Source organism: Solea solea, chromosome 13 (assembly GCF_958295425.1).
Source record: "Solea solea chromosome 13, fSolSol10.1, whole genome shotgun sequence".
NCBI classification, from domain to species: Eukaryota; Metazoa; Chordata; class Actinopteri; order Pleuronectiformes; family Soleidae; genus Solea; species Solea solea.
Genome location: NC_081146.1, coordinates 12,229,935 through 12,249,366, shown reverse-complemented (window position 1 = coordinate 12,249,366; position 19,432 = coordinate 12,229,935). Strand labels below are relative to the sequence as shown.

The window sequence follows — 19,432 nt, the reverse complement described above, 5'->3', positions numbered from 1 at the left end:
TAGAGTATGAGGCCGTTTTTTTTTCTGCCATTCTTTTGAAGACCATCTCATTTGGATGATGGATGAATAGATAGACAAATCTCCATGTTTATGACAAACAAAGATGTTTATATTTGTATTTGACACAGTTTCTTAGATTTATCAAACCAGTAAATTCTCGTTAATTCCCATGGAAAGTTTCCAATTTGGAATATTTCCAAAATTCCCAAGCTAAAGTTCCAATGGAAATATTCTGGAAGTGTACCAGACATTTTCCTGTCACACCTTGGTGCAGATGGGCTACAGGAGCAGTAGACCAGTGTTTCCCAACTCGGGTCCTCAGGGAACACTGCCCTGCATGTTTTAGATGTTCCCTGAGGATCAGGCTTGGGAAACACTGCAGCAGACCACATTGAGTCTATTGACTCAAATCCTAATCCTGACCCTGACCCTGATCCTAACCTTAACCTAACCTCAGCCTCGGCCTAACTTTAACACATGTCTTCACCTTAAAATGTAGTAATTTACATTATGAGGAGATGATTTTTGTCCCCCATAAGGAAGACACGTCCCCATGTGACTGTGGAAACAGATTTAGGTCCCCACAACATAAGGAATACCAGGTACACACACACATATTAGAAGTTGATAACAATATAAGCCAGCTGTTAATGAAAGGTTTTGAAAACAAACCACCCGTACATAAAAGAGAGCTGATTACTACTCTGGGACACAAGAGAGTTAGTCTAGTTATAGCACGCGCATACAAATGCTCAGCGGGAGACTTCACACAAGAACTGGTATTACTGCCATGGAATTAAGTACACTCTGAGCATGATAAAGAGGGCCAAGAAAGAGAAACAGTCACACGTTGCAGTACAACACAAAGGAGCGCCTTCTCTTGATCCACTGGGAGACATTATCATCTTCCCCACAGCACACAAAGTTACACACAAGCAGACACACAAAACTGAAACACAGCAGGATATCATTACAGCCCCAAACATGTACGAGGTAGAACACCATTCAAGGTCACCTGTGTTGCAATGAATGTCAAGTAGCTATGACGATGGCAGAAAGCTTGTGTGTGTGTGCGTGTGCGTGTGCGTGTGCGTGTGCGTGTGCGTGTGCGTGTGCGTGTGCATGTGCATGTGCGTGTGTGTGTGTGTGTGCAGCAGGCAGACTCACATCACAAACTCCAAAGCTTTTTGGTAATTTGGTAAGCAGATGTGTTGTACCAGCGGCAAAGCTGTAAACTTCACCTTCAACAGTAACAGCCTCACTTCTACTGAAAGGCATCGCGTTGTTCCCCATATCAAAAGTAAATCAAAGCACAAATCCACAAAAATAACACTCACCACACCATTTAGGGTGACGAGATTTAACTGCAGCCAAAAATTTAAAATGCCAAAATAACACCACACCTGTGATAAGACATCATTTTACTGACTTGTTTTAATTAAGTTTTAGCTCACAGAATTGTGATGTGAAAAATCATCATATACTGTATAAAACACCACTGTAGGCATGGTAGTCACACACTATTTTGTATGAATCCAACACATGACCACATATGCAGGTGGTGACGGCTATTAAAGTGTTACAAGAGATTAAAATCACTTTGAAATGTGCCTTGATTTACTATCAGTGTGTTTCCATCTCCACCGAGGAGCCAATTGATTATGTATTCATGGATGCAAAGTAACTATAAATAAGTTTTACTACGTGGTTAATTGCTCGGTGATGCTCACTCCCCCCCTCCCCTCCCCTCCCTCTCTCACACACACACTTTTTCCTGTGTGAGTGTGTTTGCTCCTCTCTTGCTCCATCAGCAAGATGGATGCACACAGATTATATAGTTTTAAAGACATATATCTGTTTATAAAAATGATGATTTGCATTATGCAGTTCACTGGAGTCATCATTCCTTATTCTTTAAGTGCCCGGTGATAAATGAACACCCACCCAAAACAGAATAACAACGGAATCGCACTTAAACAATAAGCATCCAACCACTTAGCAATGATTGGTGTTCACGTCTAGAAGAAAAAAAATGTGCACTAATGTCACAGAAAGTGACATTTAAATCTTGTAATAATAATAATCAAATTCACAAATTAGCAGCAATTACCGCGCCTCATATTCCGCCACAAGCATTGTTCCTGTCTGAATCTGCAAATGATCAGTTTCAGGTTTGTTTCCCCCACACACACACACACACACACACACACACACACACACACACACACACACACACACACACACACACACACACACACACACACACACACACACACACACACACACACACACACACACACACACACACACACACACACACACACACGCACACACACACACACACACTCTGAAAAACCATTTCACAAAACGGTCAGTGACTGCGCACATAAACGTTCCCACACTGAATCAGGGCCACAGTGAAGAAATCAACACAAAGGACTATTTCTGTGCAAGCACATTCACCATCAGCAAAATGAATGCCTCACTTTGTTCGCACAGAAAAGAAGTCGAAAAATATGAGCCATTATATAAATATGAGGACATGACTGACGCCAAACAAAACAACATCTCAATTTCAATAACAAAAAGACAGAGAGTCTCGTTAAAACAGGCAACCGCGCAGACAGACCCGACTGTGTGGCTCATTCATCCCCTAATATCAGTCGTCACAATCACCTAATATCTTTCAGCAACGGGAAGGTTGAAGGGTTTCCATAAAGCACCACAGAGAGTGATTCACCAGTGAGGCATAGACGCTTTTGGCATCTTTACTCTCACGTGGGCAATTCCACCACCAAGCCCATGTTTGTCTGAGCGCTGCTGTGAAAGGGTTTATATTTGCACAGTAACTGTGCAGCGAGATCCAACTGGACAGGAACAGGCACCAGACTCATATTTTTAAATTTCTGATGCATGAAGCTGGTGTTTGAGACGGCAACAACAGCTGTTTTTCCTTTCCTTCAAACATCACTATAGCAACTCACTGGAGGACTCTTTACGCACAGTACTACTCCTTGCAATCCACTTTGTTTCTTAGAGGCATGCAAGGTCAGGATTTCCTCTCCTGGAAGCAGCTTGTCTGCATGTGTCCTACCTCCAAAGATCTCGTTGGCATCCTCTGGTGATACAACGGAATCAGTCAGCGTCTGGGACTCAGTCTTGTCTCCTCCATCACTCTCACCTTTTTCAGCTACAGCAGATTAAACAGACCAGTAACATGTTAGGAGAATCCGAAAGAATTTACTTTGCATGTGCATTCAGTATATGCAAAGAATGCACAGACACATTCAGACACAGATTACAGTCGACGCAAGTACATATGGAGAAAATGGAGATAAAGCAGAAAAGAGAGGAAAGGGAAACGATAAGATAACAAAGACGAGAGCATCAAGAGCGGAGATGGTGTGAGGTGATGTGAAAAAAGATGTAAAATAAGTTAGGTGAAGGTAATTAATAGTAAGTGCATTATTAACACCAGGAAACCCAAAAAAAAAAGAAAAAATTATATATCAGATGTAATAAAGATAGAATAATATATACAATGTCATGAAAGGAGAGGAAATGAGGGGGAAGGAGAATGAAGGAAATGAGGCAGGTGAATAGACCATAGCACATTAGAATGAAATAAGAATAAAAAAGTAGAGAGGTCAGGAAGGAAAGGAAATACGAGAAAAGGACACAAGGAGAGGGCAGATGAAATACAAAGAAATTTAATGTAAACACTGACGAGAAGCAATGCCAGCCCAAGCCCTTATGGGGCCGTAAACTGAATTTAATTTTGGGGGGCCCCACCAACCAAGTAAGTATGTGGTGCTTGACTATTATTATTATTTTTATTTAATTTTTCTTTAGATATTTGGGGCTTTTTGAAAGGGGGGAAGAGAGAGAGGAAGACACGCAGCAATGGACAGTGAGTGGAATTGAACCCGGTTCACTGCGAAAGCTCAACTATTACTGATATAAACTTAACACTATACATTGCCTGAATTATGTTATTTATACTAAACCAGCATCACTCTTGTTTTTCTTAACCTGAGAGGGCACAAAAAGTGTCCTAGTGTTAACTTGCTCGTTCATATTCACAGTCAAGCACTAAGTGTTTGTTGATACTGAACTTGAATAAAACAAGTAAGCCCGTTTAATGACTTTGGTTTTTAAAACCTAGAAGATATAAAGATAAACACTATGTAAAATATCAAAATATACCTAGATTTCTTTAATATGTTAAAATTAAAATGTTCTCCTTACACTATTGGGCATGCAGCCACTTAGTTATGCCTTGGACTGGTTTTGCACACAGCAGAGAAGAGAATGTGGGAGCAATTAAGTAGAACAGTAGCAGACGAGAAGAAAAAACAACAAATGCACAAACGAACCTTTATGTCGGCCTTGAAGTGGTCTGCTCTGCTCACGGCCGCTGACAGCGATGACACCGACAGTGTAGTCTTTTGAGGGGTTGTAGTCCGTTATCAACACTTTAGTGTCTGATTTAGACACTATGATCTCCCTCTGCTGACCGCCTGACAGAAGAAGCAAGATATTATTATTCGTATGATGTCGCCAATATGAAATTAATTCAGCAGAAGTCTCATGCTTCATTCTGTCGGGAAGAAAACATTACATTCAAGGTAACAAATATTTAACTGTCACTGCATTTATTTGTGTATTCTGTGTGTCACTGGTTCTCTTCAAACAAACTGATAAAAAAAAAAAGAAATATTGTGGGACATTTAATTTCAACAACTAATCCCTATTATCCCATTATAAATCAGACTCTGCAGTCAGTCAGGACATCAGTGTAGGTGTCTGTGTGCTTCCTAAACTCATGTGTCTTCTGTCCCTGCAGGGTGATGACGAACAACACTTAAAGAGACGTGAGATAAATCCTGCTGAAGGGGACACCTGGTTCTGGTAAATGCATGGATCAGTGCTCACAACATCAAGTGGAACCTCAGTCTGTTCAAGTGAACCAAACCACCGTTAAATATCAGGTCTGAAGTTGAACGGCAGTGAGCGACGCTCCCGTTACAGGCCTTCCCCGACAAACTGGTCACTAATTAAATCAGGGTTTCTCAATCCTGGTCCTGGGGATGCACTGCACTCCATGTTTTAGATGTTTCCCGACTCCAACACACCTGGTTCAAATGGTGAACTGTGTTGGAGCCGGGAAACATCAAAAACATGCAGGGTAGTGGGTCCCCAGGACCAGGATTATGATACGCTGAACTAAATGCATGTGGTGAAAAACTGCAGTTTTTTAACTTTAATTCCTTTAAAGTAGTTAAAAGTCTTGTGAATTGTATTAAATGTTTTTTTTTTTTGGCTGAGGCTGGGAGTCAGTGTTCACATTAGTTTACATGGTGAACTGCTTGCATGAGGGATGACTCAGTTTAAGAAAAACTCATTAAAGTCATTATCTGCCCTTATTAAACATAAGCATGTTTTGGGACGATTACAGCAAACAACTGACTGCTTGCTTGTTCAGAGCTGTCATCAAAATTATTTGAACCCAGACTAAATATAAAAGGTTGGCAGCAGACACAAAGATGCTCCATTGCAAATGCAGAGCAGGCCTGGTGGAACCATCAGACAGCACGCAGCCATGATGCTCAGCTTTGTGGCTGCCAGCGGAATTTACGGCAACAGCAGAATGATAAAAATGGCACAAATTAAATCAAAATGAGAAAAACATAATTAAAAACAAACACAGGAACACAATGTGACTCACAGAATATATAACCATATACAGAAATATACAATGTTTTTTTATATACATATATACATACATACATATATATACATACATATATACAGTATATATACACATATATATATATATGTATACATATATATATATATATATATATATATATATATATATATATATATATATATATACATATATACAGTATATTATGCATACCTAATGTCTACTGTGTCCTTGGATCTGCTTGGCCCCCAGATGTCATGGTTTTCAGTTACACTTTAACAATATTAAAAGGATACAGACTAACTGGTTGGTTTTTACCTCGGCTGACCTGCCGCTCCTCCTGTTCAGAGAAGTCGTATAGGACATTTAATGACTTACTATTTTGGCCTGGAGTCTACGAGTTGTGCTTTTCCAGTGAGGTCGTTGGTCAGGTGTTTCTGATTCACCCTGATACTACAGTGGGGCGAAATGATTTGTCTTCATCATCACTTTTAAACAAAAAAAGATAAATCTGAAATTTAAAGCATAGTGTGTTATCGAGAGCTGCAACTAGTCTGTCGATTATTTTCTCGATTAATCGAGTAATCGTTCTACTCAAATGTCTTGTTTTGTCCACAAACCAAAAACGATTCAGTTTGTAATGATTTCTTTGTTTTCTGGAGCAAAGAAAACTAGAAACCATTCACATTTAAGAAAACAATCGGAAATCTTAATGAAAAAAGCATTTTTTTAATCGATTAATAATCGAGTAATTGTTTCAGTTCTAGTGTTACCACAGACGAAGTGTATATATGTGCCTCTCTGAAAGCAGTAAAAAAAAAAATTAATGTGACATGCAGAAGAGTTTATCTGTAATCTGTTAGAATAATACTGGCCATCAATTCCAGACAGACTGTGCCGATTTATGCACATTCTCCCTGTGGCTACAGCTGTAGCGCTACCGTCTCATATAAACCACAGTGCTTTCATCCTCCAACGTTTGAAACCAATTATCATGGAACCACTTGGTCGCAGCAAGGATGTAACAAGTTGCAGTTGCATAAAAAACCTTTCACATGTTCTCTGAGATTTAAAAGCATCAATACATCTGGTGTTCATCACTAACACAAATATGCAAGTACACACAGGCACAACCCACATGACTTGAATATACTTCTTACTTCTTAGTACTTATTATATTACTGTACTATATACACTATATATATATTAGTCTTGTGTATATAGTGTCTTGTACTAGTTTTGATTCATTAAAACATGAGTTGGTTTGTCTATAAAGGTAAATCTGAATTTAAGAAGGCAATTTATCAACGAATAAAGACATTGAGAGAGCAAAACCTCAACAAGCCATTTATGTTGCCAAACATTTGCTTTGAACTAAAACCTAAATCTTTATCCAACTGCGGTGAAGCTGATCTTTTAAATACAACCTCAGACAAGGAAAAAGAATTTGATGTTGAACCAAAAGGTTAGCTGCTGTTCTGACAGCACCTTTGTGATCTATAATGGTTCTTGATGTCCAAGCAAAATAACTTAAACCAGTGTTAACAAGCTTAACTCTGCCTGTGCCGCACTTCATCTGACTGAGACAAACTAGGGGGCTAGACAAACTAGACTAGACATCAGACCACAGGACAGATATTGGCCATTCACTGCATCCTAGTAAGAATGCGATGAATGGCCAGTTTTCTTTTACTGCATTTGATGAATGCCGGTGAACTACTATTGCACTCCTCACTGAGAGGAAGTGGCCATAAATTACAGTTTTTGTTCTCTTTTCTGCTATAGGAAATTGTCAGACGATGCAGTTCTTGCAAAAGGTTGTTGTTTATGTTGCAGAGTGCTTATTCAGGGCAGCTTATTCATTTTTACGAGGCCTGCAAAGAAATTATTTGCAGCACAGGACGGCGTTAATGCAGAACAAATGCAAGCAGTGGTGCAGTAATAGGAACTAACGTCTGAACTGATGAAGAGGAGATGTACGACTGCGAGAGTAGGCTCACTGTGATAATATGATGAAGGAGATGTCGGTGGTGATTAGGGAAGGACGCTGATTACACTGTGGAAGAGACAAGGTCAAGCCCTGTGTTTAAACAATGATCAACCCCCAACAGGTGCAGGATAAGAGCCGTATGTCCGGTGTCACTTGTGGCTATAGAGCCAGTTTAATGCAGTTTCATAATGCTGTCAGTGGCATTCAGCTGTGTTGGTGTGAATCTTAAGAGTCATTGTAGTTCCTGTATTTTTCAGATCTGCTGACAGGCTGCAGGCATACACTTCTTTGTCTTAAACTTGGCTGAAGGTGCAGTCCGTCACAGCTCTCTCATGAGTGTAATCCCATCACAGGAGTTTTGACAAGGAGTAAATTACATAATCCTTCTCGACAGAGCCAAAATTACCTGGTATGCTGTTGTAGAGGAACAGATAGCTGTCAAAGTCTCCTTTGGGCTCTCTCCACGAGACTAGAAGTCTGCTTGGGCTCAGCACTTTGAAACGCAGCCTCCTTGGAGATGGAACTGAAAAACAATTAACCACATTTAAATCAGCTTCAATAAAGCCTGAGAATGATTGGAAATAAATAAGGTGATGCAGTAAAATGGTGACAGCAGCTGTGTGTGTGTGTGTGTGTGTGTGTGTGTGTGTGTGTGTGTGTGTGTGTGTGTGTGTGTGTGTATACATTAGACAATTTGACTTGTACACACAGAGATAGATGAGGAAAAGAAAAAAGGGCACATAGCTGCAACACAGAAAGCAAGACAGACAATAACATAACACTGAGGGATATTACACAATCCCCCTCAGATCAGAACAAACATTTATGTTTGTGACGTATATCACCATGTTTCCAAGTGGATACTATCATCCATGAACAACGACACTGAATATATGTAGAGTCCCTTTTCCTGTATATAAATACAAACTGTAAATGGTCTGTATTTATATAGCGCTTTTCTAGTCTTGATGACCACTCAAAGCTGCTTTACACTACAGCTTTGCCATTATTCACACACACCTTCATACAGCACATCTATCACATGTAGATGAGCGGAGGTGGGAAATGAACCCAAAACTTTCAAGTTGACTCACTCTACCACTGAGCTGCCATCAGCACACTGTCAGAAAGTGACATTTAATGTTCAACCAACTAACCACAGGGTCCTTAAGTAGATGAAGCCATTGCAATTTGAACACAGATTTTTATACATATACTAATATCATTTTGAATGATTAATAAAGAAATATGCTGAATGGGTCTTAATTTAATCTCACCCCTGACTATGAACAAGTGGAGCTCGGTTAGTCTCTTAAAAATATAACATTTCTCACTGTATATTTTTTTCCTATTGGTTGAATTGTTCAGCCTCTGTAAGTGAAATTGAAAAGCCTGAGTAAAAGCTGTGCTTGAAGAGCCTGTGGGAATAACAATAAAGTGCAATTTTAAATGACAAAAGGATAAAATCTGAAGCACCTCAGACCTGAACAACTTTCACCAAAAATTCATGATCCTTCAGCCTCGAGACAAAGACACTGGCTTGTCGGTGAAAGCACGGAGTGTGCACACGTACAGACGGTACATCAGCCATTAAGGAGGAAGCATCCACAGGAAATAATCTGTGATATGATGCTGATAAACCTGATGTGTTTGCTGGACGATTTTCACTTGCTCACATCATTTTTATCAATAGAGAAGCCCACTACGGCCGTAACAAGAACACACTCTATTTTCTGAATTGTAGTAGGTGGAAAGGTCAGAAATGCAGTTCATTGTTATCTCTATTAACTCAGGAGTGAGTGACTTTATCATTTAAGTTGGTCCTTCACCCAGTGTGTTAACTATGCACATTTTTAAGGTAAATTAATAAAAATTAAATTGACAAATGTTGGGACAATAAGAACAAAAACTCTGTCAAATGAAACAAGATTGTCTCAATTAAGGCACCAAACATTTAATGTAGCTGGCAGGTGTCTAGGGTTCACTCAGTAAAATAAATTAAAGATTAAAACTTGTGTATGTGTATCAATATCTATTTTTATATATAATGACAACATGCTGTGCTTTTTAAATGTCTTTTCTTATGTGTATTTTTTCCCTTGGTTTTTCACCTTTCCACTAGACTGTGCATGGCCATGCTCTTCACTGAAATCAGGAACTGCCAAACCAGTTTCCCCCTAAGAGAAGTCGTTTTATAGAAGCTTCCTGAGGGAATGTGCCATGTGCAGTTAGGGAGGGGGGGTTAGTAAATGTTCGGTTTTAGCTTACGAGCACATTTTAACAATCAAAACATTTTGGAAAACATTTACATTTACTGTTATTTTTGTCCACATGTAGTTTTGTGTAATTTTGAAATACTGCTTTTGGTTAATTGGTTCCTTATTTGCTATTTCTCTAAATGGGAGGAGCCTCTTTTTATTTAAACAAGAGTTGTGACATAGTGAGGGCCTTTTGAAGTCACTGTCATGAAGGCCACACAGTTTGTTGCTGCCAGGGGCCGAGGTTTTGTTCGGCATAGCCCAGCGTCAAGATGAAGTGGATTAAACTTTTCGAGGCTTCTTCCTGATTGTTGCCGAAAAAAAGGTTTGAAGCTTCAAAGCCACAAAGACAGACCCTACCAGTGACATCTAGTGGTCAGCTGCAATTATAGCAGCCACAAACACATCTTGGTGATTGCAGTTCCAACACAAAAGCCATAAATTCAGTCTTAATCAGCTGTGATATGACATGTTTGTCCTGGGAGGTGAGATGACAGGTATCTCAGTGTTTTGGAGGTTATGACTGAAGGTCTGTGCAATCCCTGGATTTGGATCATAGACATTTTCCTGATTTTCACTAAGAGAACGTGATTGTAACGGAACACGTAATAATAAGGTGTCTCGCAGGGAGGGAACACCGAAGCATTTACCGAATGAAACATCTCTAATTCTAATCAGTCACCTCACGTCCGGTGTTTCATCGTGACGTATGAAGCGTCAAACGTCATCGGTCGCATGATCACAGAGATTACACACAAGCCTCGACACAGTGTTTCGCTTCAAAAGAGCCTCAGTGTCAAACGTCCCATCTCAACTCCAGTGCATTACTTTTTTAGTTTGAACTATTGACATTCCTGGTATTCCTTTAAAAGTGTTTTGTCCTTTTTTATGGCCATACCACTGTAAATATTGCTGCACAGTGGAAACAAAAATTGTTGCACTGAAGAAGCAGTATTTTTTTTTCACTTGTCCCACCTTACAGTCTGGTTTTTATGAAGCATATTGCATTCACTTGAAAAAAAGATTTGGTTCTTTTTCTGCGGCATTGAGGTAATTTCTGAAGTTTCTGTTTCCTTCTTGAGAGCTCGGTTGCTACCAAACATGTCCCAGTTGTCAGTTAAATCCGCTTTTACTCCACTTTGCTAATGATAACTGTGGCCCGTCGCCGGATTCTCATGCTTCTCTCTCACTCACCCACTTACACGCACAGTTTACTAAAGGCGCTGCAGCACTCTTACAACAGGAGATATTCCTGTCTTTCAGTAATATTAATGGTATTGACTGGCAGCCTCTGGACTTTGCAGTTGTTCAGACAGAAAGTACATTCAGATCTGCAGGACAATTCTCCATGATAAGTTAGATTAATATGGCATGTTTGACACTTCAGGTCCAAACTTTTTTGTGGACTGTAGATTCATATGATAAACTAAAACCATATGGGATCTGCATCAGTGGTGCAACAGATAACTGATGACATGGCTACATGCATACTCACACGCAAGGACTTTATTTGTGTTATCATACTGTATATGAGCCAATTTTCACTTCTGCAGCTTTTATTGCAGCGTGTTTATTTGTCTGTGTATTGTTACCAGAGCTCCAAACATTCATAAAATATGGAAGGCCCCACCAAGGACAACTTCTTGAACTTTCCATCACCAGCTCATGTGACGCTGTTTGATCACCGTGCAGACACAGTGCATACCCGCATACCATTTTGCTCATTCTCTTTAAGTAATCACACAGTGTCACTTATCATATCCTGAAAATGCATAGGATGAAAAGGTATAATTACATCGCGCTATAAGAATCTATGAATAATTTAAGTCGGTAGGTAGATTATTACGCTGGTATCATTGAGTGGCTGTGCTTGATAATAGGTGAACTGAGGCAGACAGGATACTAATAACCGGGTGAATATTGCCCCAAATGCCTTGCTCTTTGCTTTGCATGTCAATGAACACATTTACATACACTGACTGGTTTATAATAAAACATGAAATTATGTAAAGGTGAAAGGCAAACCATGACTATTTTATGCTATAAATAACGTTATGGTTCGTAAGTTGGGGGCATTTCTAGAGACAGTGACTATGATAACTGAATATGGACTTCAATAACTGCAGCGGCTCACAGACCGCGAGGGGCGCTGATATAAATTACCACCCCGCTAACCACCGGGTCTGTTCAGCCATAAATATCAACCAAGAGCTCTATGTTTCACACCCTCTCTCTGTCTCGCGATCCAAAATGCCAAGATGCTCATGCCACCCTGTGTGGCTCACAATAAAACAATGTGGTAGAAACACTGGTATAGTTCGAAGTTGTCCCAAATTTACAGAGCTTATATCCACATACAGCACAACATCATGTCACACAGACCAGGGTCATCTGTTTGAAAGAGTTACACCAGTGAAGTCAGTGAGCTCAGCGCAGCGACTTGCATAAGTTCCTCGCCAGGCAGTAAATGAAGCCCCTGCCATTTGGCAACACGTCTGTGATGACTGCTTAGCAACACATTCTGGCATCAGTAAATAGTCTGTGTCACTATTCACCATGACCACCAGAAAATGACAGAAATCCTCTCTCTAAAGAGACATTTAGCATGTCCTCTCCTCAAACTGAACCTTAATGTACAGTAGGGCTGAACAATTTGTCGAAATTCTATTGAAAGCACAATATAGCCTAATTAAGTTTTCTAATCGCAGGAGGCGATTATATACATTGTTCTACAGACCAGACTGAAGAGAACATCTTTGTTTCTCACAGATCTGCACAAATATCACACAGTAATCATTTTAAATTATGCTTTTCGAATGAAAATGAGAATAACTCCTGTCAAAATAAGCACAATTAGACTTTATTAGATTTAGGTGTGTCAAAATAAAATCGTCAGCCCTAGTGTACAGTAGACAAGAACAGTCTTTTAGCTTGCAAACCAGTATGAACTGGAATTACTACATGTATGTGGGTTAAAGCGACACAAACACAGCTTGAAGCCTATAGTTTGAGGGAATTATTCTTCGCAGGATTAGAAATCTATCTATCACAGATGAATAATTGTTTACTGTCCAATCCTCTCCAATCATCTCTTCTCTCCATTCTTTCCCTCAAAGATCTTCTGCTGCAAAAACTCTTCTTCCAAACTCCTGATCCGCCTCACCATCCTTCTCTTTGTTCATTTCTCTTCTTCTCTTCTCTTCCCACTTTTTCTTCCCTCTTCCACTTTTTTTGCTCAACAATCTCATGAATTCAACTTTCATGGTTACATTCATGGTTTTTGATCGTTTTGTTTTCATGTCCCTTGTCTTCCTTAAGCTTTCTGGAACTTTTCTCTTTTCCCTTTCCTCTCCATGGCTACATCCATATTACTTTGTTTTGATGTAAAAACACATCATTCCTAAAAACACTATCCCAACGATTTTGAGCCCAGAAATGGAGAAGTTTGAAAAGCTGTCAGCTCCACTTTCATTTGAAAACTCCAGCACTGCATGTAGGCATCCTTTGTCATTATTGTTGTTTTAGCCACAAATTAAGCCGCACATTTCAATTTCAATGTGTCCTTGCTGTCAGTCTCAAAACAGTTGTTCATACACTTACTTTCACCAGTGTTGTTTCTAATTTGTAATGCCTTCTGAAATTATGCTAAAGAGGTTGCAGCACACACATGTGTCTTGTGATATGCATGATTTCAAATTATGATGCAGGTTATTTCAGACCTGGAGCTGAAATGTTTTTGAATGAAAAAGCTGTTTTCAAAGTCGAATAGATATATAATAGACTATGCCCTCCCCACCTCTCCTTAATATCCCTTTTCTCTCATCCCTGTCTTTCCACCCATTTATCCTCCTCTTTTTTTTTTACCATACTTTGATTCATCCCCCCCCTCGCTCGTCTTCTCTTTTACTCTTCCTTAGCGTTCATTTCCCCCTGCTTTATTTCCCCTCCTCGCTCCAGATAAGCCGAATGCCAACTGCACTCAGCACTCAGGCTACAGTAGCTTCACTAATACTGAGGATTTATGGATGACAACGACTGGGCTGTACTGTCACCACAAGATACCACATACCATACATGAGGGAGATGAGGGATGGTGCGTGCGCGTGTGTGCGTGCACGTGTGTGTGTGTGTGTGTGTGTGTATGCGCGCCCATTCAGCGCAACCGCACGAGACGTTTGAAGAGGTCGGAGCCTTGTCACTACAAGAACTGTTCACCAAGATAGCGGTTAACACAAATCCACTCTTTCTCGTTCCACCTCTCCACACTTTTATCTCCTTTCCACTGCTGCTCCCGTGCAACATTTGTCTTTTATTACGTCTCGTCTTCGTGTCCTTGTGTTTAAAGTCTCGTCCCCTTCCCCCTCCTCTTCCCTTGTCTTCACTTCTGAGCTTTTATCCTTTCTTTTTCCCCTTTTATGCGCCCACTCCTGTCCTTTGATGGCTCAACACATTTCTTCACGTCTTTTAGCACTTTACCTTTGTAAGCAATGCCTTTTTTCTCAACACTCGTGTCTCTGCTGCATTGTGTGTGTGTGTTTTTAAACTCTCCTCAGAACCAAGGCTGAATATTAAGAGAGTGTTGGTTGATGCATCCTCATGTGCAGCAAAGCCATCATATTTTACACGCTTGCCAACCAGGAAATATCACCATAAAATCCCTGACTAATTCTGCAGCACATGACTGACATAAAATGAGAATGCAATATTGAATACCAGGGTCTGCTATTCTTTCACACTCAATTTCAAGGTCTAGGTCACTGCTAATATACTGGGAAGTTATTAAATTATGAATTTAAAGGGGGAACTGCCAATTACCGAGTCTTATTTTGGAGCTGCCCATCTCCCCTTTCATTAATGATGACATTTTTCTCACCAAGTTATATTCTCAACATAAACTGTTTTGAAGAAACCCAGAAGTTCGTCAGATTGACTCAGTGAATGCAATAAATGAAAACACAATTATAATAATCAGCTGTGTCCACTACTAATTTTGATTACAGACAAGTCTATCTCATTTCTGGTGAAATAAGAGCTTATTCAAAAAAAAAGAAAAAAAAAAAAAAAAACATTTTAAAGAGGGTAAAAGGATTACCATTGATTTTTTTCAAGAAATCCAGGAAGCAAGTTCACAACTACTGTACGTACTCCAGACTTTGTGCTGTACTGCACGCTGTGATTTATGGAAGAGTGTTTATATCGCACAGGAACTGGCTGCCACCTCTGTCACAGCAGTATAACAGCATTAGTGTAAAGTGAACTGGTTATCTGTGATTCATCTATCAATTCATGCAAATCCTCAAAATAAAATCATGCCAAAATTAATCATCAGCTCATATATATTCCCATTAATTAACTGTTTATTTACAATCACAGAACATTATCTACAGGCCTCGTCAAAAACAAGAGGGCAAAGTTAGAGAGACTCGCGCACATCACATCTCCCACGATCCAGTGCTTCATTTAGTTCAAAAAGGCTGATGATAATGACAAGATGGATTACCATCAGCAGCAGTGGCAGAGTGCGGGTGAGGCACTCAAGGTTTGGATGATTTGGCCATTTTTATATTCAAAACAGGTTGTTCCATCTCACCCTCGCTTTTGTTTATAAATAAATTATTTCTCATCATTGGCTTCAATCCCTTTTCATTATAACTGCAATTATAGCCCAACACTTTGTATCATACTAATTCACCAGGCAGGCATCTACACACACACACACACACACACACACACACACACACACAGTACGTGGTAAATTTCCAGAAACTTTCACATGTAAATAATCAAGGTAATTATCAAAATATTGTAAATGCACTCCAGTACAAGGACCATTCCGTGAGACGTTCATAAAAATAAATGAGGTTTTGCTAATTAAATAGTATACTTTTGTATATATTATTTACTATTTGTGGCTGTTTTCTGTATTTACCTTTTTGACAGTAAAAAGCACAAGGCCAAACATCATTAGACAAATCATTGTCAAAGATGTCAAATTACAAAATTATGCTTCATTTACAAAATGTGAACAAAGTGACTGCCATTACAGCAAATCATGTTTCTTAGCATGTTTGTTTCTTTACAGCTGAATCTCCAAACAGTTTGTTGAGCACAAGGATGTCTAATTAGACTACATATCCTGTTTTTTCTTATGTTGCTGCCTGGTGGATAGTCAACTTTAAAGTCTTTGTGACAGCTGTCGTGGCAAAGAAGGCAAATTGGGTTGTTATTTACCTCCATAAAATCAAATCCTTGGGTTCAGCTTTACTGGCGGCAGCCATGACACTCTGCTTCGATGCATTCTACTTGTTCCAAGTTTTATTGGCGTTTGACAAACAACATATTGGTGCATTATCGCCACCAACTGGCCACGAGCTGCGGGTTGAGTAGTGCAGTTGTAGGGGGTGTGGCCTCAATAGCTCTGCAGGAAGTAGTTTGCTATGTGTCTGTGATTGAGAAATCGCACTGATATTCAACTGCATTTGCATTCAAATGTGATTGTTTTATCTAAAGATTATGATACAATATATTATCTACCAACTATATATAAGTTCCAAACTTCCCATGGAAAGTTTCCACTTTTCAAACTTTCCAAACCGAACGCCAAGACGGTATGCAGACTCACACAGAAACACCAAAAGTCCAGTATCTTTGTAATTGACCCGGGTCGTCAGCCAATCAACAAGATCACTCACAATAATTAAGTATGCACCCAATAACCACACACACACACAAGTCACACATATTTAGCGTCTTCTCAAGGATTAATGGTGATTCATCGACAGAACAGGACTCAATGAAAAGTAAAGATTGGCAGTGACTCTCTTTGCTTGACAATGAGTCCAGTTATCAGATTTGACAGTGACAAACCTCCACCATCTGGCAGATTTGCTGCATCTATGCTGCTCCTGTCACTGCTGCACTGGTAATAACAGCAGGTAACAGGTAACATGTTAATGGTCTGTGTTTATATATATATCGCTTTTCTAGTCTTGATGACCACTCAAAGCTGCTTTACACTACAGTTTTGCCATCACACACACTTTCATACAGCACATCTATCACATGTAGATTAGCGGAGGTGGGAAAACGAACCCACAACTTTCAAGTTGACTCACTCTACCACTACTCACTCTACCCATTCACTCACACTTTCATACCCATTCACACAGCCGTCAGGAGCAACGTGGGGTTAAGTGTCTTGCCCAATTACACATCGGCATGTAGACTAGTGTTCAAGTTGAAAGACAACTCGCTCTACCACTTGAGCTACGCCGCCCCCGCTAAGGTCACAACTCGCTAAATCCCCAATTCCCTTCTCATTGATTTTTTAAGGGCTAAAATAACCACTTCTCAAAAAAGAAAAGACAAGAAAAACAGCAACAATCCACTGTGTTGCACACGGCTCAATGTCTTCATTATATTTTGTCTAAATCCTGTTTTGATATCCATCCTTGCACACGACAGGGTGTACAATTTGCGTTATAATGGTGACTCGTAGAGCCGGGGCCTTTGTTGCAGGCAACGTGGATCTATGGCTAATCATTTCCACATCTTATGGGCATGTCCAAAAATACAATCATCCTGGAGGGAGGTGGCAACTGAGATATATAGGATAATGGGAGTGGTTATAGGCTAGTCATTTATGACACTACACCTGGGTAAAAGTCCTGAAATGGTCCTACACAGAGATAAATACTTGGTTAAAGATACTTTTGGCAAGTAGCAGGAAAGCGTAGATGATTGCACGTTGATCCTCCAACACTAGACCAGTGGTGTGGAATTGTTAAAGAGATTTATTACATGGAGAGATGCACTTTTGTCTGAAGTGGATAAGTGGATTATGTATTATATGCACTTCACCTTGGATAGTGTGACACTGTATCACAATGTATAGAGAAGAATGTATCGTGTTACTATGATAACCTCATGTCCTTTGTTCTTGTTGCAAAGATTTTAATAAAAACAAAGAGTAAAACAGAAAAAAAAAGAAAGAAGAAAGGTGACTTGTAGGAGAAATAATCCTTCTGAGAATGTGTTTCTGGTCTCACTGGTGTGGAGTGAATTGTGTTGAAATATTAATATAAAGACAATGGATCATTTTAATAAAGGAACATCCAGTGTCCACAGCAGATGAATCCTAATGATTTGGATCTCATAATCTCTCTCTCATCTAGCATCAGGTTGAGGTTGACATTTTGGCGATGACACACAAATTCACCACCACATTGAAATTTCAGTTTGTCCATTAGGAACAAAGAAATAAATAAAAAATCCCAAGATATATATGTCGCTCAGTCTCTGCTGCCAAAACATGACGGTGAACCCGACGTGTTGTCACAGTCAGAACATGTTGTTGTAAATACATGACGGCAGATTTGTGGCTTGAAAACTCTAACACCAGTTATATTATTTATTCCATTTTCTCCTCTCCATTAATAGAAGAGTAAATGTGTAGTATAACAACATTCTGTAGGTTTTTTATTATTCTCTTCACACAAAACTTGCTCAATAATGTGTACAAGAATTAAATTAGCAAAATAATTAACAACAACAATAATAAAATCTCTATGTGTTTAAAGTGATGTAATGATGAATGAGCTGAAATATGTTATTGGACTTCAATAATGTGTTGATGAGCCAAATTATTTGCTTCATTTCTTGCAGTGAAGAGGGTTTTCCTTCACTCACCCACTCTCTTTAGTGGTGGGAGTTCCTGATGGTATCTAGACAATTGTGTTGTATATACAAACATCCTCCATGCTAGAATACACACTAATCCTCAAGCTCTAATCCCCTCTGACCAGATGTTGCAGCATACAGTGACATGCCAGGCAAAAACTAATGGTTATCACATGCTCCCTAATGAAGGGATTGAGCAGAATGCACTCACACAGTGTCTGGGAGGTCGCCATATTCTGCTGTGATTCACTGGGATCAAATCCCAGTCTAATTTATGCTGCCACACTTCTGTCTCTCATCTGCTCTGTCTGCATGCGATGAAAAACATGACCTACAGAGCTGCTAATGAAACCTGGAATAAAAAGCTCTCAGAGAAACAGAGAATGGAGGAAACAAGAGATGAGACAACTTGAGGAGAAATAGCGCCAGAAGAGTGAGCAAGTCAAAGAAAAAAGAGGAAAGATAAAGAATGACCACTGAAAGAGAAGGAAATAAAATTCCTACTTTTGTTGCAAAGCAATCGATAAAAAACACAAAGCAGCGCCGTGATTTAAAGTAAAATGGGTCTGAATCAAAAACTAGCCTCCAAAAGATCACTATTTGTAAAGGGGGAAATCCACTTTTAATTTAGCTGTAAAAACAGATCAATACAAGGCTTCTGTCATATGTGGATTATTGATTTTAAACAACAACATCAGAGAAGAAAACAATTTTTATTTCATTTCTCTGCCACTTCTGTGCTCCTCAGACTCTGCGCACACTGGAGGTAATATGAGACTCTCTCTCTCTCACTCA

The 19,432-nt window shown here is 39.5% G+C and overlaps 1 protein-coding gene across 1 annotated transcript in view; it reads right to left on the bottom strand.

The window, feature by feature from the left end:
- col14a1a (collagen, type XIV, alpha 1a) overlaps positions 1–19,432 on the bottom strand; it is a 131,652-nt gene that overhangs the window by 109,006 nt on the left and 3,214 nt on the right. Inside the window, exons 3-5 of the mRNA XM_058646975.1 lie at positions 8,107–8,223; positions 4,377–4,520; positions 3,095–3,190 (exon numbers count right to left, since the gene is read on the bottom strand). Of these exons, the coding sequence (XP_058502958.1) occupies positions 3,095–3,190; positions 4,377–4,520; positions 8,107–8,223 (357 nt within the window). The remainder of the gene's footprint in view (positions 1–3,094; positions 3,191–4,376; positions 4,521–8,106; positions 8,224–19,432) is intronic.